General features: G+C 45.1%; 2 protein-coding genes and 1 long non-coding RNA gene across 9 annotated transcripts in view; 1 reads left to right on the forward strand and 2 right to left on the reverse strand.

Moving 5' to 3' along the window:
- The window catches only part of traf2b (Tnf receptor-associated factor 2b), a 27,800-nt gene extending 11,266 nt beyond the window's left edge, over positions 1 to 16,534 (forward strand). For both annotated transcript variants that reach the window (XM_035391468.1, XM_035391469.1), the window contains exons 2-11: positions 1,129 to 1,328; positions 4,166 to 4,244; positions 4,981 to 5,079; positions 9,973 to 10,134; positions 10,899 to 10,973; positions 11,949 to 12,023; positions 13,640 to 14,002; positions 14,274 to 14,451; positions 14,796 to 14,944; positions 15,512 to 16,534. In XM_035391468.1, the coding sequence (XP_035247359.1) occupies positions 1,129 to 1,328; positions 4,166 to 4,244; positions 4,981 to 5,079; positions 9,973 to 10,134; positions 10,899 to 10,973; positions 11,949 to 12,023; positions 13,640 to 14,002; positions 14,274 to 14,451; positions 14,796 to 14,944; positions 15,512 to 15,730 (1,599 nt within the window). In that variant the 3' untranslated portion in view covers positions 15,731 to 16,534. The remainder of the gene's footprint in view (positions 1 to 1,128; positions 1,329 to 4,165; positions 4,245 to 4,980; positions 5,080 to 9,972; positions 10,135 to 10,898; positions 10,974 to 11,948; positions 12,024 to 13,639; positions 14,003 to 14,273; positions 14,452 to 14,795; positions 14,945 to 15,511) is intronic.
- On the reverse strand, positions 16,258 to 16,747 carry LOC118212935. The gene is made up of 2 exons (XR_004762331.1): positions 16,595 to 16,747; positions 16,258 to 16,384 (listed from the first exon to the last, which is right to left on the reverse strand). It is a non-coding gene; the product is annotated as an uncharacterized LOC118212935 (long non-coding RNA).
- A 4,789-nt stretch (positions 16,748 to 21,536) lies between these two features.
- fbxw5 (F-box and WD repeat domain containing 5) overlaps positions 21,537 to 21,729 on the reverse strand; it is a 22,592-nt gene continuing 22,399 nt past the window's right edge. For all 6 annotated transcript variants that reach the window (XM_035390323.1, XM_035390321.1, XM_035390322.1 and 3 more), the window contains one exon: positions 21,537 to 21,729. This exon is cut by the window's right edge and continues 2,016 nt beyond it. The gene's annotated coding sequence lies outside the window, so the exon portion shown is untranslated.

Raw genomic sequence — 21,729 nt, forward strand, 5'->3', positions numbered from 1 at the left:
CCATTGCCCTTTTCAGGGAGCGCTTCTGAACCGATTAGACTAGCAAACAGGACGCTGGGCTAACCGAAAGCTGAGTTGAGTGATCCCACTGTACAGCTGACAGTGAAACATAAGCTCTGTGTCTGCGATGGAAATCTTGCATTTGTAATTTTCCAGCCTAGCGATACAAAAGAATGAATAATCTTGAATGAGAGTCACAAGGCATGTGATCCATGACACACAAAGAAGACCGATTACAGATGGCATGCAAAGCACCTAACTCACGTGCAAATGTGGGACAGAGTTGACCTTGTGCTCTGAAGTAAGAAGGATGTCTCAGTCACAGGCAGCACAGACACAGCCAGCACAGACCCACAGGCAGCATAGAGACAGGGACACTCATCAATGATTAACAGACCACAATCCACAAAGAACTTTGTCAACACCAGGAAAGTTTTCTGTGTTCCATTGTGTAAAGTTGGTAAAGATCAATCCAAGTGCACTTTAATGCTGTACAGCACTTAATGGTGCCAAAGGTATTTCCAGTAAGCACTGAAGTATTAAATTTATTCATGCAATCCAGATCCAAAATCTAATCCAATATTACCCATAACAATGTAAGCATGTTAAAGGCTAAATATTTACGCAGTAAGTAAACTTCAGTTGTCATTTCATTGCAGGTTTTAATGTCGTTCAAAATCCTCTGCACATTTAAATAACTGTTTGCATTATCTCTTAATTCATCAAGATATTAACTTATCGGAAGGGCTGTTAAATACTTTTGCAAAGCATGTGTGTTTGCCCTGTTGTGTGTGCGTGTGGGTGTGCGTGCGTGCCTACGTGTCCACATTGAAGTGTCCGTGTACTCCGTGTGTAAACGCGTGCGTGTGTGTGTGAGTGAAGCGTCCGTGTGTAAACGCGTGTGTGTGTGTGTGAAGCGTCCGTGTGTAAACGCGTGTGTGTGTGTGTGAAGCGTCCGTGTACTCCGTGTGTAAACGCGTGCGTGTGTGTGTGAGTGAAGCGTCCATGTGTAAACGCGTGCGTGTGTGTGTGAGTGAAGCGTCCGTGTGTAAACGCGTGTGTGTGTGTGTGTGTGTGTGAAGCGTCCGTGTACTCCGTGTGTAACCGTACGCTTGTGTGTGTTGACAGGAAGGCCCTGTTTCTGATCTAAAGGAGGGGATGGCCCGCTCTAGCCCCCTCACGTCCCTGCCCGGGATGCCGCGCGAGCTGCTGGCCGTTCCCATGGAGCCCAAGTACCTGTGCCTGCAGTGCCGGGGGGTCCTGAGGAAGCCTTTCCAGGCACAGTGTGGCCACCGCTTCTGCGTGCACTGCCTCACGCAGCTCACCAGGTACGCCTTCCTCGCTCCTCTTCCTCCCCCTTCGCTTCTCTTTCTCTCACTTCGCTTCTCTTCCTCCCTCTCTGCCCTCCCCTTCCTCGCTCCTCTTCCTCCACCTTCGCTGCTCTTCCTCCCACTTCGCTTCTCTTCCTCCCTCTCTGCCCTCCCCTTCCTCGCTGCTCTTCCTCCCCCTTCCTCGCTCCTCTTCCTCCCCCTTCCTCGCTGCTCTTCCTCCCCCTTCGCTTCTCTTCCCCCCGCCCCCCCTCTTCACTCGATCTCACTGGGCATGCCCAGATCGGTACCGTCCTCCTATTGCTGGGCTGGGCAACGTCCTTGTGGGCTAGCAGCACCGGCAGCAGGTGGGGAATCTGCGTGGCTTGAGCTGAGTGTCAGATTCCCTTTTTGGGACGAGACCAGGCCCGCGGGCCATGCCACTGCCTGGCTCCAATCAGGACCGAAGCTTCAGGGGGAAAAAAATAAATTTTTTTGCGCATCCCTGACGTAAAGTTTTTTCATCTGACCATTTCCCCGTCTCAGTTCCTGCGCCAGATTGGCTGTCCGCGTACTATCGTAAATAAAATTGAGCAGACGCGCAATCCGAAATTCGACTATCGATGCGTGTTGTTTTGCAGCCCTTTGGACAATCCCAATCTCAGGTCACAAAATGAACAGCATCAGACTATCTAAGCAAAAGGTCAGTGCTACATAGCGTCTGGCCTTCTGCTGTGCAGTGTTTCTATTATAAACGTGCTTAAGATTGGTGCCGTGTGTTGACCACGCGTAGGATCGGTACTGCGCGTTACACACGCCGAGCATTGGTGCCACGCGTTGGACACGCTTGGCCTCGCCGCCGCGTGTAGAACGCGCTTGGCATCAGTGTTGCGTGTAGAACGCGCTTAGCACCGGTGCCGTGTGTAGAACACGCTAAGCGTCGGCTCCGCGCGTTAAACATGCTAAGTGCTCCGATGTTTTGCTTTTGGGACAGTGCCCAGTCGCCAAGCATGGATTCGACCATCCCACCCCCCCGAGGTGGCCTCGCAGGGAATAACGTCAGTATCACACACTGTGCGATGATACGATGTTGCGCGTCACACAAACCTTCTCGTCAGACCAAGGTACTTCTCTCAAGCTGAGGTCTCTGTACATTGCACCCGTGTTCATGTTATCGAAAAAAGAATCTTTAAGGAGTTACTCGGTCACGGTTTTCTTAAACTTGGTCAATGATGGGTATGATATGCTTAAAAATAGCTTCACAAGTACAAGGACTACCCAGCCGCTCATTTCAGTAAGAAGTTGTCGTAGAAAACAAAACGATGTGAAATGAGATGATGTACGCGGCACGTTTGCTGACGTAGCACATATCTACTCATTTATTTAACCTGTATTTAACCTGGGAAAAAAACCCCATTGAGATCGAAATCTGTTTTGCAAGGCATATATATATATTTATATCTGCAGAGTGAATGAGGGTGAAGGCAGTGCCCCCCCCCACCCCCCCCCCCCCCCCCCCCCCCCCCCCCGCGCTGTCCTGCACCCCCCACATAGGTAATTCATAAAAACTGGCAGCAAGACATAGCACTGACTATCAAAAAAAGCATTTATAATGAGGTAATAATGCAGTTCTAAATCCTTTGCTGAGCGTTTGTGGCTCCGTCCCATTTTTAAGTGTTGACATTTTTTGTTGAAAAAAAGAACACCATAATGCTGCCGCCTAATGGTCAATAAGCAGCTTTTTCGCATTTCTTTTTTATGCACGCTTACAACACTCGTCCGGCCAGTGGTCCAGCTTCTTGAAGCATGACTCAGCAGGAATTTTTCGTCCCTGTACATTTAGAAATTGGCTGTCGTTGTGCGCGGTGCTGAGCGGACACCGTGAGGAATACCTTTGCCATTTTTCCCCACGTCGCCAGTGACGACAGGTTTCACGGCCTGTCGGTTATTCGTGCACTGGGGTATTGATTTACCGCTGAACCAGTGAAGCAACCGCACGAACAAGCTGCCACAGGATCCAGGATGTCGCCTGGGGAACACTCCTGGGAAGACAAGCTTGAGCTTGTGGCTGTGGATCAGCCTCTTTTTAATATATTTTCACAGTCCTCTCTAATTCACCATTCCATCCTTCTCATTTGCTATCATATACCCCATTTTTTGATCATTTCAAAATATGGGGTTCATACCACAACGCCAACTCACTCGCTCTCTTCTCTGTCATGCTGCTGAAAGGTTGACCCTAAAGTTGCCCTGCTCTGGTTTTCTGTGCAGCAAAAACTGGAAGGACAGAAAGTTCTGGAGAAAGAACGCTCAGCAAAAGGGCTTCTCCCCACACCCTTAGTCTGCAGTCCCCAAACTGTTCCCTTCCCTCTGCACCCCAACACAAAACAAACAAAAAATAATGATACACACAACTCACCCATGTTGTCCTTTGTGGTCTCTTTTCTTTACTGTTTCAGATGCTGGAGAATCTTTTTTTTTTTTTTTTACCTCACCATTCTTTTTTTCTTTTTTTCTGTTTACATCTTGCTTTCATATTCAAGTGTTTCATCACTGAGTGCACTCCTCCTGTGATTTGTACATGGTGATTGTGCAGGGGGATGTATATGATGGGGGTTATAGAATATACATTACTATAATAGTTGTTAATGTTATTTATTATTATTATTTTTATAATAATAGTAATAATATTATTATACATGCTGCTGATATCCAGACACACGAGGAGACTGTGTAGCAGGATGCCACAGGATAGGGAGGCTTTTGGGAAATCTCTGACATTTGCAGGCTGTTGCTCATACAAACCACACTGTCCCACCCCACCCCACCCCACCCCCCTCTTTCCCCGCCCCCCCCAGCTCAGGACCTAAGCCTTGCCAAGCGTGTCAGCAGGAGGCAATATTTGAAGAACCGCAGTCCATCCTCAAAATAAGCGACGTAAGTGCGTCTGTCGTGTGTCCACCACAGGCTGGGGGTGCACTTTTCGGTTGAAAGTATATAACCGACTACGTGTTTTGAGCGACTGTTTGCTGTAGAAAGTCACCTGTAAGTCATGCATTGTTATTCATATGTGTAAATACAATGCAAAATCAATTTGTTTGAGCATTTAAAAAAATAATAATAAATAAGTTATTCTGGATTAGGTTACATGACTTAGTTACTAGTAACTAGTATGGACGCATGCGCAAAACGATGTACCGAAGTTTAAATCGTGTGATCGCGGTTTATTTGACCGTAAGCAGACCGGAAGGCAACAGGTTTTGCACGTGCAACAGATTTTGTGCTGACTGGCAGCAGTTTTTGCAGTTTGGTTTAAATGTGCACGTCTGCAGACATTGCATCTGCTCTCATTTTAACATTGATTTTTGCAACTTCCCATCTGCTTAGAGCACGGAAGTGCGGTTGAATGGCGCCGTCGCTTTACAATAGAATATTCCGTCTGTATGGCGAGAATCGAAACTGAAGCTCCCACATAGGGATCCTGTTCCCCTTCAGTGTTGTCTTACTGGAAACCATGGAGAACTTCCCTGCCAGTAAATTTGACTAAGCAAATGTATTCTTATCTGGATTTCGTATATGAATGGGGTGCATTTGTATTAACAATTCCCCTTTCTGTGGCCTTCCACACCCCCCTCACCCCCCCCCCCCCCCCCCCCCCCCCCCAAAAAAATAGGCTTTCCCAGACAATGCAGCACGAAGGGAAATTGACAGCCTGCCAGCCAACTGCCCCAATGAAGGCTGCTCCTGGAAGGGGAAAATAAAGGAATATGAGGTACCTGTGTGTGTGTGCGAGTATGTGTGTGTGACAGTGTGTGTGCGTGAGAGTATGTGTGTGAGAGTGTGTGAACGTGTGAGAGTGTGTATATGCGTGAGTGTGTGTGTGCGTGCGTGAGAGTGTGTGTACGTGCGTCCGTGAGTGTGTGTGTGCGTGCGTGAGAGTGTGTGTGCGCATGCATGCATGACAGTGTGTGTGTGCTTGCGTGCGTGAGAGTGTGCCTGTCTTTGCATTTCTTTGTGTGCATGTGAATATGTGTGTACACATAGGTGGGTTTTGTGGATTGGCTAGAATGCAGAACAAATAATTCATGTGACCTTCAGTCACACAAAGGCACATTTCCCTGCGGCTTACTTTCCTGTGTTGACATATGTTTCAAAGCAGTTACGCCAGTCTTTTGAAAAAGGCGCTTAAATTCGGCTTAAAAATAACTTCCTGTTCAGCATGAGGCATCAGACTTTCCCAGTAACCGTGTCACAGCTCTGCATTAGTGCTCATAAGTCCACATGAGATGGTATTGGGGGTTTAGGTCTTAATCAGGAAAGGTTCATGCCTGTAAATGTTTTTATTTTTAAATGCGGAGACTCTGTGGGTGCGGTGCAGCCGATGAGGGCGTGGAAACAGGATATACCACATTAGAGGCCTGGAAACCCCCTCATACCCTCAAGGCCCACGTGGCTTTTTGGAAAGTACCTAGAACTTTCTGTTTACAGTTATTGTCAGTGCGGTTCTCTGTACTGCTTTAGAACTTATTTTTTATATATAATTCGGGAGTTTTTGGTTAGTTTCGGTGCATAGAATTGCTTTTTCAGTTAGGCATAAATCTGAAAGTTTTGTTTGCTAAAAACTATTTGAAAGGAAGTGCTTTGTTTCCAAAACACGGATGTTTACAAGGAAACGATGCAGATAAGGAAATGGCGCCAGTGGAATGATAATGATCTTCAGTCTTGCTTTGACATGCACGCACACCACTGAAGTTTCACATTTCTGCATGCACATTTCTTAGAGTGAGTGCACTTACTGAATTGCTTAGCATCTGGAATGCTTATGTCTGTACGTGGATGTGCTGTGCTGGGTCGTTTGGAAGCACTGTAGAGACGTGGCTTGTTGAAGGGTTTATTTTTATATTTTATTTTTTTGAAAAGGACAATGGGCAGTCAGTAACTGCCCCAGAATTAGCCTGAGTGCTAAATTCCGTCTGTAATTCCCTTGGCAGTATGTATATATGTACTGAAGCTGCTGCTGTGTGTCGGTTGCCCTGCAGGGCATGGGGGAGGGAGGCTCTCGAGTTTTGTCATAAATGGAGCGGAGATAACCTGCCTTCAGTCTGAGGCAGTAGTTCTCTGGCTACAGGTTTAGGGTGCAGGAAGGGCTGAAGGAGGAATTGGCTGCTTTCTCTACCAGCTCAAAGCAAAAGCAGACTTGAGGGGCTTATTTTGATTCATTAGTTAGGGATTCATGAGTGATTCATTTGGGAAATGTCTGAGACGGGTGTGATTCAGGATGACTCCCCTACCAGGAACCCGGGGGAGTCTTTCATGTCAACGCAGGAAAACTTGACGCGCTCTGCAATCAGAGCTGCACCTGGAACCGTGGGTCGTGTTTTCAGCCGTCTGCGAAATTAGGAAACCCGGGTGTGGTCGGCGGTTTTTGAATACCCAGTACACAATTTGAATCCCGGAAGTTTGAATCGCAAATTTTTTACGAGACGCATGCGATGTGAAAATGCGCCGTACAGATAAAATGCGATCGACCGGTCGGCTTTATCGCAGCCCGAGCCGCCACCCGCACGCATGCGGCCGGTCCTCTGATTCTTTACGAAACCGCGATGGAAGGGTTCCGCAGCCCCCTGTTCCGTCTCAGAATACGGGAAGTGGGACGAGAACGAGGAACAGGCGACGGACCTTCCTGGCTGCGCCGAATAACTTGTTTGTCTCGTTTGGGAACACGGAGAGTCGCGGTGAGAATGGCGGAGAGAAGCCTACCCACGCCCAACCCGAGAGCCGCAGCACTTAGCGTTGTTTGTCATCCGAGCCTCAGATCGAAAGAGCTCAAGATCTAATTACAAGCGAACGAACATCCAGTAATAAGCACCCGCGGCGACGCCCATGGGAATTAGAAGCGCTTTCAGCGGGAAGCAGAGCAAAGAACACTGACCTGTTTAGAAGCTTGCTTCCAGCCTTCTGAGAACCTGATCCTTCTGATCCAAAATTGCCCACTGACCGCTCACACTCCACCCCCAACCCAGGCCAACACCCCAACTCCACCCCCCCATCCCCCCACCACCACCCCCCCATCCCCGGCCTTCTCCTCGCCCATCTGAAAGTCTGCGGATAAAATACTTAAATTTCCGTATCTGCCCAGTGTTTATGGGCTCTCTCTCTCTCTCTGTTACTTACGTTGTCAGACATACTTGCACATCTGCTGTTGATTTGACTGTAAGCTTAGGGTTGTAACTAGGCAGCTGTTTCGTAGCTGACTTAGTTAATGCACTCGTCTTAACTACTGCTTGTATCTTTGCAGAGACTGTGTTGTTGCGGTTCTTGTTTGTGTTAGTGTTAATCAGTTTAACCTACAGGGTCCAAGTTGAACTATGCGGTTGTTCCCTGCACTTGGAACGGTACTTCTCTCTAGGGGTTTCGACACACTTGTTCCTGGTTTTGGTTATACACTTTGTTGTACGTCGCTCTGGAAAAGAGCGTCTGCCAAATGCCTGTAATGTAATGTAATGATTGCCCTTCCTTCTGCTGGTCTGGGAAAATGACTAATAAATCAACGGGAATTATTGGAAAATTATTTTTTTCCCCAAGGGTTGTGGAAGTTGTCCTCACACCGATTATGTCACCAGTTGTAGAAACAAAAATGCAAATTGGTCTTGACATTTTACCCCAGAAGTGGTAATAATAATAATGACTGTACAGTACCTTGTACATAGAGTAGCCTCAAAGTGCTAAACAGCTAGCTAGCTAGCTTATTAATTTATATTTCATGACTTCAAGATGGCACACTAACTTCTAAGCAGCCTGTGGCAATCGGCTGCAGTTTGAAGAGTTGGCTGATAGATTTCTGTGCAGAACTAGAAGCCAGTTCCCCTTTTATGATGCAAGTTGGGTGGGGAAGCCCCGCTGCTTTTACAAACGCTTGCATTGGCTATCTGAGCAGCAGTCCTAAAACACTGTTCCTTAGCACGGCAGAATGAGCCGGTGAACTGTCAGTTGCATTTGTAGTAAAAATTTAGAAAGATATCCATGAAGTGTAGCCAGACTTAAATGCTATGTAGTTTTCTTATATTCAGCTTTTTTTGCAATGTATGGTTTATTATAGTTTTGAACATAATGACTTAAAAGGTACAATGGCTTCAAAGGCCAGTCGTTGTGCATAGAACAAAAACATCCCAGCCAGGTGTTATCCTGTGAAAGGTTTTCCTCATACTGCCTGCCTGCTTGGCGGTTTTTTTTGTTTGTTTATCCGATAAGTGCAAAGTTCTAACTGCCATCTGTTATTATCTCATGTCATATTTATGAGAGAGTTCACTGACTGCAGTGACCCCAAAAAGGCGGTTACACAAGCCTTTTGAGACCAGTATAGAATTTCCCAGAAGTTAAAACGTTCCAAGGTACAAGGACAATAAGTCCCCTTAAGACATGCTCACTTAATTCTAGTGAAGATAATCGGTACAAAGGAACTGGTTTGTCAGACAAAAAGGCATTATAGCTGGCAGCTAAAACCAGAAATTGTGTGCATAGCTTTATTATTGACTGTGAGGTGTAGCCAAACTGCCATAAACTCATACGAACCGAATTCTTCAGTTCCTGTTCATTTCACGCACATGCCATTTATGAAGAAATCGATAAAATTCATCAATAAAATGCATCAATAAAGCTCAATCTAGAAGTTAATATTTGTCTAGCTGAAGGCCAGTGATTGTTTTAGAGCCTTTTCTCACGCTGTTTGTACTGGTTATATGATTGGGTTGAATGACTGGACTGGCAAAACGCCGTAATAGTTCCTTGCCCCTTCCGTGTACACGTGGAATTAATTGAAGATTGCAGATTAACTTTCAATCTGATGTAGGAAAATACCTGTCCACGGTTCCTTTTAGCCTTGGCCAGTCAGTCTGTTTGGAGACAGTTGGTTTTGGCGGGGAAATCCTTTGCAAACTTCTGAGTCACTTAGGGTGTGCTGTGTCTCCACCTTATAATCATAACAAAAACATAATATATTTTTGAAATTCCATACCAGTGCTTTGCATGCCACAAGTTCAAAGTGAGTCACAATAAAATATAATGACTAGGGCTGTAACGATGTGGAATTTCCCTTACCCCGGTGGTGGTTTTGGTGTGGTTAGTGGTGACATCCTGAGCGGTGGGGGAGGGGTGGCGACAGCCATTAAAAATAATAAATAAATAATACATTGTGCTGTTAATAGTGATGGGCATTCCAGTGTAACTGCAGAGACTGTTCCCCCTGCCCTGGCTGCGTTCATCTGGTTCTGGTCCGGTTCCGGAACAGGACGTAGCGACCCCTTATTGTACAGAACGCACGTAACTACACGTTTTTTCACGCAAGATCTGTGTTGGACATTTTTACTTGTCATTAGCCTGCTGGCTAAAGCACTGTAAGCTATGTTGCTAGCTAAAGCAAGTGAACTGTAGAAAGGCCCGCATGGTAGCCCTAGTGCAAAGATGAAGCTTGCAGTGCCGCAGTGGACTGGCGTTGTGTTATAGCTAACGTTTAAACGGAAAAGGGGGACATTTTGTATCCTGCGGTGTGAAAGTGTGCAGGGGCAGACATTTTGTATCCTGCGGTGTGAAAGTGTGCCAGGGGCGGACATTTTGGATCCTGCGATCCTCTGTCGTTCATACGGTGCCTTTCCTGTGCGGTCCGCAGGAGGGACACGAGGGAAAGTGCGAGTTTGAGCGCACCACGTGCGAGGCGTGCCACGCCGTGATCCTGCGCAAGGACCAGAGCCTGCACAACGAGCGGGAGTGCGAGGAGAGGACCCTCAACTGCAAGTACTGCAAGGTCACCTTCAACTTCAAACAAATCAAGGTGAGGACCTGCCAAACAGGACGGCCAAAAAACCTGGGCCCGAATACTGTAAATGTGATGTAAAAAGTTGTGCAAGTCGCTCGGGATGCCTGTGATGTAACAAGGCCAGGTCAAAACCTAGTATATGGCTGGACCTCTCCGGCCGACCAACGGTGTAACTTCATCACTCAGTCACTCAGTCAGTCACAGACATTTGCGTTTTTAGGGCCTGCTGTTGCGGTCCAGCCAATAATAATAATAATAATAATAATAATAATAATAATAAAGTTTATGGACCTCACACTGCTTCACAGTGGAATAAAAATGGATGAAAAACTGTCCATTTAAGAATGTGCCACTGCAATATTGTCACTGTAGCTTGATCGAGGTGCTTCTAAACTGCAGAGTAGAAGGCTGTGAATTTGTCTCCACGTTGGTCTCCTCCAGAATCTGCTACTCAGACACTATGTAATGTAGTGTAATGTATAATAACAACCAATAATACCTATTTTGAGGGTTTATGATGACAATCACCCCGATCCAGTAATGAATGTGAATTGCTAGGACTTGCAGCATAATAATGGGTCTTGCATCGTCACTTAGCCTGCTAGCCTGTATTTAAATGTACTGTAGGCGCCATCTCAGAAGCTCTTGATGATGTGGTTAACAGCAGGGCATGCTATACTTTAATGGTTTGAGCCACAGGATGTTGGCGGCGGGACTTCTCCTGCTCTGCTCGGAATGTGATCTCATGCTCCGGTCTGATCCCGCCATTATCCTCCCAGGCTCATGATGAAGTTTGCCAGAGGTTTCCTGTTCAGTGCAAGGACTGCGGAAAGAAGAAGATCCCCAGGGAAAAGGTTGGTCTTTAAATCGCTTAATCCGTTAAGCAGGCCTTATTCTGGTGACCATGGTAACATGCTACGTCTTAGCCTTCACAGTAATACCCAGGAGGCCATCTGTTGGGGTCAAAGGGCTGAGGCCCAATTCCGGGTCGCTGTTTCCCATGAGCCCCTGCAGGATTGTTGCAGGAAGTGTTGGATAGGTTGACTCCTGTGCCCCTGCTGACTGCTGCAGACACTGTGCCATATGACCATGTGCTCTGGTGCCACAAAACAAGTGGGGAGTGCTCCAGTTGGTGCTAATTCAGCATTTTTTCTTGCTTCCTCATTTCCCTGGGTCCTGATCCAGGAAGCCCGCAGCACATGGCCTTCAGGAGGTGCAGCTCACTAACATTTTCCATTTCAGCCAGATGGTCCACAGCAGGGCTGTATAGTTAAGGAAGAGTAAACACAAACAAACTCCAACGCTTTAATTAGACAGATCTTGATCAACAGGCATATGCCCACACTCTTAAATGCGTACCAGTTCATTGTCAGGCATTTGTTTTCCATAAACACTATATCAACAGTGTAAATACGGGCTAATAATGACGGACTGGACACCACCTACTTGGGGAAAGGGCACAGACCGGTCACTGGGAGGCCACGTCATCCGTTTAGTTTTAAACATGACCTTAGCTGGTGTGTGGGGGCGAGCCTAGGGCGCTCCCTGCACAAACGCGATTAAAGTCTCGGGTTATTAAGGGCAAGGGAACAAAGAAGGGCGTTTCCACTCACAGCAGCTGAAAGGTGTGGACTGAAACTGTAAGCCACAGCTGCACTCATTTGACATTATGGAAAAAGGTGGCGGTTACCCCCCCGACCAGAAAAGCGTAGTGATACCTTTCAGTGCCAGGCGGGTTTAACGGAAAGTTTCTGTTCTGGGGAGCAGGCCTGGTTTCTGTCTCACGCTGTGACATCTTTCTCTCCCCCCCCTCCCCCCCCCCCCCACAGTTTCCAGACCACGTCCTGTCGTGCGTGAAGTCCCGGACGGCCTGCTCGTTCGGCGTGGTCGGCTGCTCGGCTGTGGTGAGTCGCCCCGAAATGTCCTGCGGCCGCGTTTCTTTTAACCGCCCCCCCCCCCCCCCCCCCCACGGGGCCATCGCTCTCATTTTGACACGCACACGCATGTACCACCGTGAGAGAGCGTGGACCGTGTGAACGCGCAGGGAAGAGTTTCACCTTTCATTAAGAAGGAATGGACCTCTGAATGTAGGACGGAATGTGCGTATGAAAGTATGTGCACGACGTGTTTCTTTGCGTGCAAGGTGCGAGTCGTCGGTCCATTAATAACCTGTCGAGCGAGAGTCGAATTTCTCGAACTTCTCCTTTTAGCAGACCGTACACTCAAAAAGGTGTTTGCATTTTAGTCTCCTAGACACACCAAAATATGTTTTCCGGTTCATCTGTCATTTGTATAATTGGCTCAATGGAGGAAGTGGCATAGTCACAATGGCATTTTAAAGGGGAATTGCACTGTTAAATATCATGTTAACATAATGAAATAACTAATCGAAAAATGAAGGGCGACACATTCATTAGAAGGACAATATCAGTCATGAGAAGCAGAAGTGTTATAAAGTGTAATTCCCCTGTAACTGTTTAAATCTCATACCAATGATCATCAGTGGCTGTATTTCAGAGGAAGTAACCCCAACTTACTAAGAATTTTGAACAAACCTGAGGCAATCCTTGCATCAGTAGATAATATTTCACATTTGGTTCATTTGAATTGCTTACAGGGAACATGAATCATGTGTGGGTTCATTGTACGTATACGTTTCTAGGACATTCTGGTTTTCTGTTCTGATAAATGTTCTGGTTTTCCCCTGATAAATGCCAAACGGCTGGTCTGGAGATAAATGGATGGTGATTTGAAGGAGATTGGTTTTGTTACTCAGTATGAATCAGAAGCACAGTGTGAGACTTCCTCAGCTATCAAGTTCTCATACTGATAATGCAAATACATTAGAGTCATTTGGTAAAGTGTGAAATAAGATACATATTTGCGGTGTTTATTCACTCTTCAGTACTGTTTGTAATGCTGACAGATGAATGGATATCCTCCATCCTTACCAAGAAAGATACAAATCGATATCCTCCCTCCTTTCTAAGAAAGAAATGGAGAGATACTATGAGTCAAGCTTGACCAACTGCATTTGCTTGTGTGACTCTTCACATTGTAATGTGATACTGTGTGTCTAATGCCTATTATAGACCTCACAGCAATGGCAGCTGTGATGTAGTACGGAACGGTATTTATGACCTCACTGGCACAGCCTGAAACCGGTGCTATACAGAATAATGGTCCTGCTTGTCTCTGTACAGTAGCCTCATTGTGCAGTGGCTGGGACACCAAATAAGATACTGGTGGTAGACACAGCTGTGGCTGAGCACAGGGTTTTTAGCCAAGGCCTGTGACTCAACATTAGTGTAACACAAAGCCTGGTCCCTGTGGGGCTTCTGGGGACCTTTTTGTATGCAGGTTTTTATGTTTCTGCCAGTCTTAACATGGTTGGTTAGTCATAAAGGTGGTGAAGTAATTACGTGATATTGTGATGTTAATGGTTAAAAAAAAAAAAAAAAAGGCCTATTCTGAGAGGCTGAGCTGAGCCAGGTGTGTTCTTACCTGCCGGCCGTCGCAGGTGGAGAGCGAGAAGCGGACGGACCATGAGCAGTCCAGCTACCTGGAGCACCTGCGCCTCCTGCTGGATGAGGTGGGGCGACTGCGCCAGCAGGCTGACGGGCCCGGAGAATGGCAGGAGGACTCCGGGCTGGGGCTGTACCGCGCCCCGGAGGAAGGGGCACCCCTCGCTGGCAGCGGGGGCAGGGACGTGGGCGGGGCCAGAGGGGCCCAGGCCGGCGACCTCCTGGTGAAGAAGGTGGCGGCGCTGGAGAACATTGTGTGCGTGCTGAACCGCGAGCTGGAGAGAACGGGCCTCACTCTGGAGGCCTTCACCCGCCAGCACCACCTGGACCAGGAGAAGATCGACGGACTCAGCAATAAGGTGCTCTACCATGTACACACACACACGCGCCTAAACCGGCCAAAACTGGGCTGCCTTTCTGAAGCTCGCTTCCTACCGAGTCATTGTGTCCCATGCGCTTAGCGGACGACTGGATTTCATGTCCCTACTGTGCAGTCTCTGGCTCCAGTCTGTACAACATGGTGGCGCCCAGGAACTCCGTTTCCCAGGCTTCAAAGCGGTTTTCACAAAGCCCACGGAGAGTCAGTGGGTGACGCCGCAGTGACCTTGTCCGTATTTTTGGGCTGCGCAGGTGCGGCAGCTGGAGCGCACGATAAACATGCGGGACTTGCAGCTGGCCGAGACTGAAGGCACCCTGCGGGAGCTCACCTACTGCACCTACGACGGCGTCTTCATCTGGAAGATCACCGAATTCTCCCGCCGCCGCCAGGAGGCTTTGGCCGGACGAGCCCCCGCCATGTTCTCCCCAGGTCAGCCCCCCTACCCCCTGAATTCTGTCACCATCTGACCTGGGAAAAAACCATCCTTCTGCTGGGTCAATAAAATGTTCACAGATGGCCCGCCCGACAGTAAATACTGTTCTACATTTGTTTCTAGTTTATAGATTTTTGAATCAGGTAACTTTATTTAAATGACTATCTCTCTCACTACAGGGAATTGTGGTTGAAAACAGGTTCACTGCTTAGTAGATGATTTGTGTTGGAAATAGCAGGAGCCTGTCCCATATCAGGGGGGAATGACCGTTTTAAATTGTGAAGCACGGTACGCTCAAGTACTCTGTGTGAGAGTGTGTCTGCCTTTCGCCCCGCTACAGCGTTCTACTCCAGCAAGTACGGCTACAAAATGTGCCTGAGGCTGTACCTCAACGGGGACGGGACGGGCCGCGGGTCGCACCTCTCGCTTTTTTTTGTGGTGATGAGGGGCAAATACGACGCCCTGCTCAAGTGGCCCTTCAGTCAGAAGGTACGAAGCCTGTCTGTCTGTGCATCTGTCTGTATCTGTGTCTGTGCTTCCATCTGTCTGTCTGTCTGTCTGTATCTGTGTCTGTGCATCTGTCTGTCTGCGTCAGTGTGTCTGTACGCCTGTCTGTGTCCATCTTAGAGTCTGTCTGTGTCAGTGCGTCTGTCTGTCTGTGTCTCTGTGAAAGGTTGTCTTTCACTGTCACAATCGACAATACCAACCACCTCTCTTTGCTCCTAACCACACCCCCCCCCAGTAATAAACCCACAAAAATGATAAGCTACTTTCGAGTGTGTGAATGGGCTCCATTGTCTGGCACTGAAATGAAACTCAGCAGTGTAACATCACGTGTTTTGGGGGAGAGAGCGCTCTTCTGTGCACTGTCTGGACAGACAGAGTGGGTGCCACGATAAACGTGCAAATTGAGAATCCTTAACTGGAAGAAAATAAGGAAGAAAGAAAAGCGGACTTTCCCAGTTGAACATCGAAACGGAAAATCAAATGACAAGAGCAACTGGAAGCCCTGTCCTTGTGTCCCTGTGTTAAATTCTCTCCCCCACCCCCCGCCAGGTTACGCTGATGCTGCTGGATCAGAACAACCGGGAGCACATCATCGACGCCTTCCGGCCCGACGTCAGCTCCACCTCCTTCCAGAGGCCCATCAGCGAGATGAACATCGCCAGCGGCTGCCCGCTCTTCTGCCCGCTGGCCAAGCTGGCGGGCAAGAGCTCCTACCTGCGGGACGACACCGTCTTCATCAAGGCCATCGTCGACCTCACGGGCCTCTAGTGCTCCCGGGTGCTAGAGGCCCGAAATATAAATCAATGTCCAGTGTATGGAGTCTCATTCCTTCGGCGGCCCATAAAAACAACCACGCTACAAAAGCAAAAGTGCAGACGTAAAGGGAAACGCGCTCCAAATCCAGAAATGACGCAAGTTTCGAATGTAAAAGGAAAACGTGCTGCAAGCGATGCAAATTCAGTAACCCGCTAAAAAAACATATTATAATAATAATAATAAGATAAATTTTAATTCAACAGGCGAGTATGGCGGCGAAACCAGGTGGCACAACCAAAGTGCTCCACGCAGCTAGGGGGAGCCACACAAAAGAGTGTGCTGTTGTTGTACGGCGAGCAAGACTACTTGTTTTGACTCGCCAGCGGGAAGACCCGTGCACGGCTGTAACGTGGAAGAGGCCGATCTTTCGACGGCAACGCGTTCCCGTCGTCGCGTTCGCGGGCGTTCTCGAAAAACTTGCGTCGCTTCTGGATTCGGAGCGCGTTTCCATTAACGTCTGTGCTTTTGCTTCCGAAGCGTGATCGTCCTTGTGGACCGCACTTTGCAAATTGTGCAAATTTGTGCAAGGAACGAAAATGGGCATAAACTCACATGTATGAACCCCACAATTATGGACAGGAGTAGCAGTATTAAGCCTTTTACTACCTCAAAGGCAGAAACGGGAGGATGAAACAAAGGGGCACATCTCAGCCCTATAGCTAAGAAATACAGCCTGGAAGGACTGTGTTTGATGCAGACAAGGGACAGGATGTGGTCAAACAGAAATGAAAGCCACAGCGGGTGAGCAAAAAGCAGATCACAGAATACAGAAAGGTCTGTAATACTTCAGGCATTAGACACACAGTATCACATTACAATGTGAAGTGTCACACAAGCAAATGCAGTTGGTCAAGCTTGACTCATAGTATCTCTCCATTTCTTTCTTAGAAAGGAGAGAGGATATCGATTTGTATCTTTCTTGGAAAGATACAAATCGATATTGTCAGCATTACAAACAGTAGTGTGAAGAGTGAATAAGCATAGAGCAAAAACGGTGAACGATCTAAGGGAGACCCTAAAGCTCGTAGCTACAAGTGAGAGCTACCGATTTAAGAAGTAATTTTAATAATCTTATAATTCCAATTCCAAGGGTGTAAATTCTTGTGAAAAATTGTGGTTATTCGATATTAATTTTTATTAATAACTAAAAATATTAATAACTAAAAACGAATTCTTCCTGTCTCTCTACACTTTCTATCAAAGAAGATAAAAATATATATTAAAAAAAATAAAAAAAAATAAAAAAACGGAAATTGGAACATAACGGCAAAAAAAAAAAAAAAAAAAAAATCACATTGGCGGGTCGAATCTCACCGCCAATCTTTGTTGCACGTCTCTCCCTCTCTCTCCTTCTAATACTATCTGTCTCTCTTCACTGTTCTATCAAATAAGCTGAAAAAGCCAAAAAAAAAAAAAAAAAATTTTTAAAAACGGAAATTGGAACATAACGCCAAAAAAAATAAATAAAATAAAAATCACATTGGCGGTTTGAATCCGACCGCCAATCTTTGTTGCACGTCTCTCCCTCTCTCTCCTTCTAATTCTTCCTGTCTCTCTTCACTGTTCTATCAAATAATTTGAAAAAGCCCAAAAAATATATATATATTTTTAAAAAAATTTAAAAAAATGGAAATCGGAACATAACGCCAAAAACCTCTAAATCGACAGCAATTTCAGTTTCTATAATTTTGTTTAAAAATCAGTCAGCAACACGTGTAAAATGATTTGATTCTCGTTTTTCAATTTAAGGGAGAAGGGTCCAGAGGCTACGGTGCACCCAAATGTTGATAAAGCATTGATGTGGAAATCTGGGCAAAGATTCCTACGTTTGACGTAGACGGCCGCTAGCTTGTGCAATTCCTGGGCAGTTAGTTTGATAGCTAATGAACAAACCGTCTGTGGTACAGTTCAGGCTAATAATCCATGTCCGTGTGGTAGTAGCGAGACGGTGAGACCACACCTTTTAGAAGTTTAAGAGGGAAAACGACTCTCCGTTTATTTAGCAGAAAAGGCAGAATAAAAACTCTCGCAGATCTACATGTAACCCCCTGCTAGGGAAATGGGAAACGTAGGCTCAAGGAATTACTACCGATGGCAGGGAGAAGGATAACTAACATATACCAATATAAACATGGGCAGGATGGCCATAAATTATACCTGCAGCCATTTACTCATTAATTACTATGTGAGTGAGTGGCCACCTCACCCGCAGATTTCCACATCGATTTTATTTCTACATTTGACCCCTGGGGTGCTCCGTAGCCACTGGACCCTTCTCCCTTGAGAAAACAGAAATCAGAGCATGACACCACAAACTTTAAAATCGACAGCAATTTCAATTTCTGTAATTTTATGTTCAAAATCAGTGAGCAACACGAATAACCATCGGATTCACGTTTTGAAATTTCTGATTTAAAGACTAATATCGAATAACCATTAATTTCTTGTTTTTTTTTTTTTTCATTTCCGATGCTGAAATGCAAAACGATTGGGCAAAAAGTACACGGATCTTTGTCTAATGTCTTTTTAAGAATGGAAAAAGTGATGTTTCTGTTTAATGCTGATTTTTCATTAGTGGTAAGTAAGAAGCTTAATGACAAATTTGCTACTCTTTGGTTCGTATCTGGGGTTCTAAAGGGGGTTAATATAAAAATATAATAATAATAAAATATTAAATAAAAATATATTATATTGGTGATAAAGCCTATAAATAAATGGAATACATATATTATTGTTATGCAAAATATGAGAATGAGTTGCATATGTTGTGGATTATAAAACAAATTATAAATATAAATATATAAATTATACAATTACAAATGTGTGTAATTGTATAGCTTCAGTACTAATGCAACAACTGTGTGGTGAACACGCATATATAGAAATTATACGTACATAACATGGGTATCATTGAAAGGATGGATAGTGTGTATAAGTTGCCCAGCATTCATTCTCAGTATGCATTTCAATTTATTAATTAGATAATGAATGTTATGTTATATAATGCCCTGAGGTGTATAGAAGGCAAGGGGGAAGACTCCATACATGAAAATTTACAAATTAATTATATTATCCTTTGAAATCTTTACTTGTTTAATTCATTTTTATTAAGTTCATTTTTATCTACTCCTTTTAGCCAATGTCACTATTCTCTTTTGTCTCTTCTTTTGATCACTGTGTAATTGTATGAAATACATAATTATTCTGACAACAATTATTCTTATTATTCCAGTAGGGATGCAAATGTTGTGCAGTTCTTTTAATCAATAGCCAGTGGCCATTAATAGATTAATACTGATAAGCTTAAAGTTACAATCTCGAAGATTTCCGTTTCGTTCTCTTTGGCGGTACCAATGGCGAGAAGCGGTAATTGTAGGTGTGTTTTTGGACCTCACTTCTCATAGATCCAACCGGATCCAACCAGTGTCGCCTGTGTGACGTCAGTCAGTTGGCACCTGGGCCACGGCAACTATAACATGTACTATTTACTGAATAAAAAATGGTTGTTATAAAAGTAACATTATGTACATACTCATTCATTGTCTAACGTTAGGCTAACTTAAGCTGTCTTTACACTGCTGAGCCAGGTTAAAATGCTGTAGCAGACCTGGGGTAGAATTAGTGATGATCAATTTCCACAAACGTTCTTTATCCACCTTTTGCTTGGTATGAACATCTTTACACTGCAGAGAAGAATTCGCTGTGGCTCGTGCAATTATGTATCTCGTGCGCAATAAACAGTCTTTTTCGTGAATGATTGCTGTGTGATATTTTTGAAACAACTGCCTTGCAAAATGTTACCCCTGGTGTTTCTGGTTTTGCTAGCTAAACTGTTTGAGGATAAAGCTGAGCTGGGTGTTAAATTCGCAATCAGAACAAGAAGAATAAAACAAAAACAAAGGAGATTTCATCAAAAAAGGGCATCAAGGCTGAAGGAACATATGAGGAAGCATAATAAAACAACGATAATTCATACTACCGTATTCTTTTTAGTTTTCTCCGGCTTGACATCTTTACACAGAAATCAGCTCCACCTATACCCCAGCATTATTCCGATCATTATAATATATTGATGAACTTGATAGCGATGTAAATAACGGTAACGCTAAGGCCAGTTCAGATCAATGATTCGCAACAAGACGAAACGGTTTTAGAATGTTGCAGCGGTGTGAACTGGTTAGTTGCAGAGCGTCTGAAGCCGTTGCCTGGGGTCTCAAAAGACCCACCTTGTCAAATTGCCAAGTGCAGTTTTAGAACGTTTAAAATCACACGTCTTGGAATTTTGCAAGTTGCATCCAGTCTCGTTGCGAATCATTGATCTGAACTGGCCTTTAGTTAGCTACATTGCAACGTTGCAACAAGGTAGCATTGCATTCGAGAGGCGGTTTGCGAGGTCGGCACCGGTCAGTAGCGTTAGCTAGAGTTTTTTCTAATTGTTAGCTGACATTAGATTGTGTTAATTAGCTAGCTAGCTAACGCAACGTTACCTGATATGAAAGGTGGATACTGTGCGCAACGCTGTCTAAACTAATGTTGCCTTTCTTGACATGGTCCGGTAGCTATCGTTAGCTGTGCAAATAGCTATGTAATTTAGTAACGTTACATTGTCATCAAATGTAATACGAAATCTACATCAACAAATATGACCTCTCATGTTACACAAAAATCTTTAGGGTTCCATACCCACCCCCCCCCCCCTTTCTCTGTTATTGCAACACTAGAAGACACCGGAAAAAACAGTACGCCGCTCACACACAAGTCAGTTGAAGAGCGAGCCTGTTGTGTTAGCTCTGCCTACCCTCTCTGGCGGACCAACCACTGATGGGTGATGGAAAACGCATCACTAACTATGCGCCGCTTGTGATTTTTTTTCCCGGTGATGTCGCCACAGACAAGTTCTTTAATCATAAATTATTATTACAATAATAATATAAATTAATATAATAGGCTCAATCACCATTGTGTTACCTAATTTGGCAATAGATAGTGACTTAACAGACATTTATTTTAATGAAAATCTTCAGAGATTATTACTTTAAAATCTATACTATGGTCTATTAAAAATGACTCAAAATAGGCCTTCCAATTAAATGGTTGTGTATATCTGAGAGATTTAAGCCATGTCTCAACAGTCATTAGAAGAGGATTTTACATTGTGCATTAATGGCAAAAAAACAAAATATTACAAACACGAAATTTGCGCAGGAGAGTAGGACCGCTGACATTTTTATTATCGGGTAACTGAACTGAACTCCAGGTGGAGGCAAGAGATATTGCTTGTTAATTGCTTTATATTTTTGTAACCGCTTTAGGTTCATTTGTAGTCGCTTGTAGCAGCTATATATTCATATAACAAAAAAAGTGGTTGCATAATAAATTTAAAAATCAATCCCTTCAATAATAAAATTTGTATTCTATAGTGCAAGTATAGTAGGCTGTTTGTTTTCAATAAAACAATATAACAAATGATGCTTGGTGTGTGTGTGTGAAGCGTGCTTTCTGTAGGAGTGGTAAGAGAATCAAATCAGGAGGATGGGCTCCACCTCTGTAGCCATTGGGGAGTTTTTTCTCGCCACCGTTTGAGGGTTTACTCCCTGCAGGGAGTTTTTACCTCATGCACTTGCTATTTGCGGGTTCAGGTCTGGTGTTTTCTCTCTTTCTGCTTTGTTTCTTGCATTTTTACTCTGTAAAGCGTCTTTATGACGGTTATCTGTAAAAAGCAATATACGTATAGAATTAAATGAACTGAAAATTGAAATCAGCGTTTCCAAAGGGATTTTTATTTTTAAATAAAAGAAGGCAAGGCGTGCATCACTGTGGAACAGCCCGCCTCACAGCACACAACAGGGGAAACAGGGTACACTTGTAACAGTAAGACCGGTAAACACCGTCACATGCCACTTTTACCACCTGTGAGCCTCCCCACTCACACACACACACACACACACACA

Source organism: Anguilla anguilla, chromosome 14 (assembly GCF_013347855.1).
Source record: "Anguilla anguilla isolate fAngAng1 chromosome 14, fAngAng1.pri, whole genome shotgun sequence".
Taxonomy (NCBI): Eukaryota; Metazoa; Chordata; class Actinopteri; order Anguilliformes; family Anguillidae; genus Anguilla; species Anguilla anguilla.